This window comes from Pterocles gutturalis, unplaced genomic scaffold (assembly GCF_000699245.1).
Source record: "Pterocles gutturalis isolate BGI_N339 unplaced genomic scaffold, ASM69924v1 scaffold30680, whole genome shotgun sequence".
In the NCBI taxonomy this organism is placed as follows: Eukaryota; Metazoa; Chordata; class Aves; order Pterocliformes; family Pteroclidae; genus Pterocles; species Pterocles gutturalis.
In genome coordinates this window covers 4921-6886 of record NW_010139263.1, presented here as the reverse complement: position 1 = coordinate 6886, position 1966 = coordinate 4921, and the positions used below count along the sequence as shown (strand labels likewise).

Sequence of the window (1966 nt, the reverse complement as noted above, 5' to 3'; positions counted from 1 at the left end):
CCCTGAACTTGTGCTGATCCCGCTGCTGTCGCCTGGAGGTGGCAGTTGGGACATCCTCCAGCTCCAGGGATCGGCAGCAGCGTATTTAACACTTCACACTTGTTTCTCATTCTAGCTCAAACCCTCCTCATTTCGTCTTCGGTCCGGGAAGGCAGAGCTGTGCTGGTTTGGGTTTGGAAAAGTTTTTCTCACCCCACTGAGCCTCTCTCTTCTCCTCCCTGCAGGTCTACAACGTTTACATGGCGGGCCGGCAGCTCTGCTCCAAGCGGTACCGGGAGTTCGCCATCCTGCACCAGAACCTGAAACGGGAATTTGCCAACTTCACTTTTCCCCGTCTCCCGGGGAAGTGGCCGTTCTCTTTGTCGGAGCAGCAGCTGGACGCCCGGCGGCGAGGGCTAGAGGAATATCTGGAGAAAGGTACGGAGCTGGGAGCTGGACACCACCGTCCTCGCAAGCGGGGAAACAAATCCTCGGGGTACATCCTCCCATGAGCCTGCTCGTGGCTGTGCACTCCAGTCTGTTTTAATCAGAACTGCGATGCCTGTGGTTGAGTTTAGATGATGGGGTGCAAAACCTTCTCTCTGTATCCAAGTGCCAGGCTAAAAGCTCTGACCCCCCGTTTTGCAGCGGGGAGGCGGCAGGTGGGATTTGGGGAGCGATGACCCCTCGTTCCTCCTTGTTTTCTTGGTTTCCTGGAAGCAGCTCAATTAATCTGCGTGGGTTAACGGCCTCTTCCCTTACCCAGCCCCTGGGAGTGAAGCCCCCTCGTCCCATAAGATGGACGTGGGTCAGGTTTTCCCCGTCCCTGCCTTGCCCGGCTCGTTCGTCTTCATCCTTGTTACCAGCTGCTGGAGGAAGGCACAGACTGGGGGCATCTTGGAGGCAACACGATACAATTCGGGTCCATGTTCTTTGCTGAACTTGGCCCAAATTGCCCAATAGTTCCAGTCCCTCTGGACCAACTATGTATTTTTTTTTTTTTAGACGTAAAGGTACTCTTTATGAAATTCTTGCTCACTGTTAAGTGGAGCCTAAACCTCCCGCTGGCTGCGTGCCTGCGGCTGGATTTTCCCCGTGGGGAATATCTCAGCGAGTGACTCAACTCCGCCGTTCGCTCGCTGCCGCAGGGGGTTCAGGCTGGATCGCTCCTCGTGCCAGGACACCTGATACAGCCCCGTGCTTTGAGACGGTTTTTCCAGGCTGGAGATCCCACCCTTGTCCCACGCCGCCTGCAGAACAGACGCTCGTTATTTCCCTGTTCCTGGGAGCTCCCCGTTTCCCCGAGCACCCCGCTAACCCGCGCTCTCTGTCCCGCAGTGTGCTCCATCCGCGTCATCGGGGAGAGTGACATCATGCAGGAGTTCCTCTCGGAGTCGGACGAGGTAGGCACGCCGGCGGCGGCGCTGGAGCTCTGCCGTGAGTCACAGGGGCTGTAAACGCTCGGTGAAACCAGCTCGGAGAGCAGAGACCTTCCCTGCCGGAGCCTCCGTTGGCTGAACACAAAATCAAGCTGCAGTTTGCTGTTCTCGCACATTGGAAATTTTTCTCCATCACTGCCATGCCCGGAGGCGTGCACAGAGCAGAACCAGCCGCGAGGCTTCTCTGCAAGGGGAGACTGAGCAGAAAAAACACTTTTGCTGACTTTCCTGCTGGTTTCCGTGCTGGTGGCAGCCCGGGCAGCTCTGCATTTGTGAGCTGTTGTATCCATCAGCCTTTGGCCAGGCTCTCCGCATACCGTCGGACTCGCTCCTCCCAAAATTTCAGCTGCCGTGAGCTGCTGTTTGCCCTGCGGCTGTCGCTGCCGTGTCCTGGAGCTTTCGCTCTTCGCTGGCAAACCCCTGGGTGGAAAATCCTCCCCCATCGTGGTCTGGAGCGGTTTGCTCAGCTTCCTCTCTCGCTGCAGAGCTCACACCTTCCTTCTCTCAGAATTTCTCTGGCGGAGGCTGGAGGGGGATTCATGAGGCTT

At 57.2% G+C, this 1966-nt stretch overlaps 1 protein-coding gene across 1 annotated transcript in view; it reads left to right on the top strand.

Annotated features, from left to right (window-relative positions):
- Positions 1 to 224: 224 nt before the first annotated feature.
- SNX27 (sorting nexin family member 27) overlaps positions 225 to 1966 on the top strand; it is a gene marked incomplete at both ends in the record, with an annotated part of 5979 nt that continues 4237 nt past the window's right edge. Inside the window, 2 exons of the mRNA XM_010083297.1 lie at positions 225 to 417; positions 1318 to 1382. Coding sequence (XP_010081599.1) covers positions 225 to 417; positions 1318 to 1382 — 258 coding nt within the window. The remainder of the gene's footprint in view (positions 418 to 1317; positions 1383 to 1966) is intronic.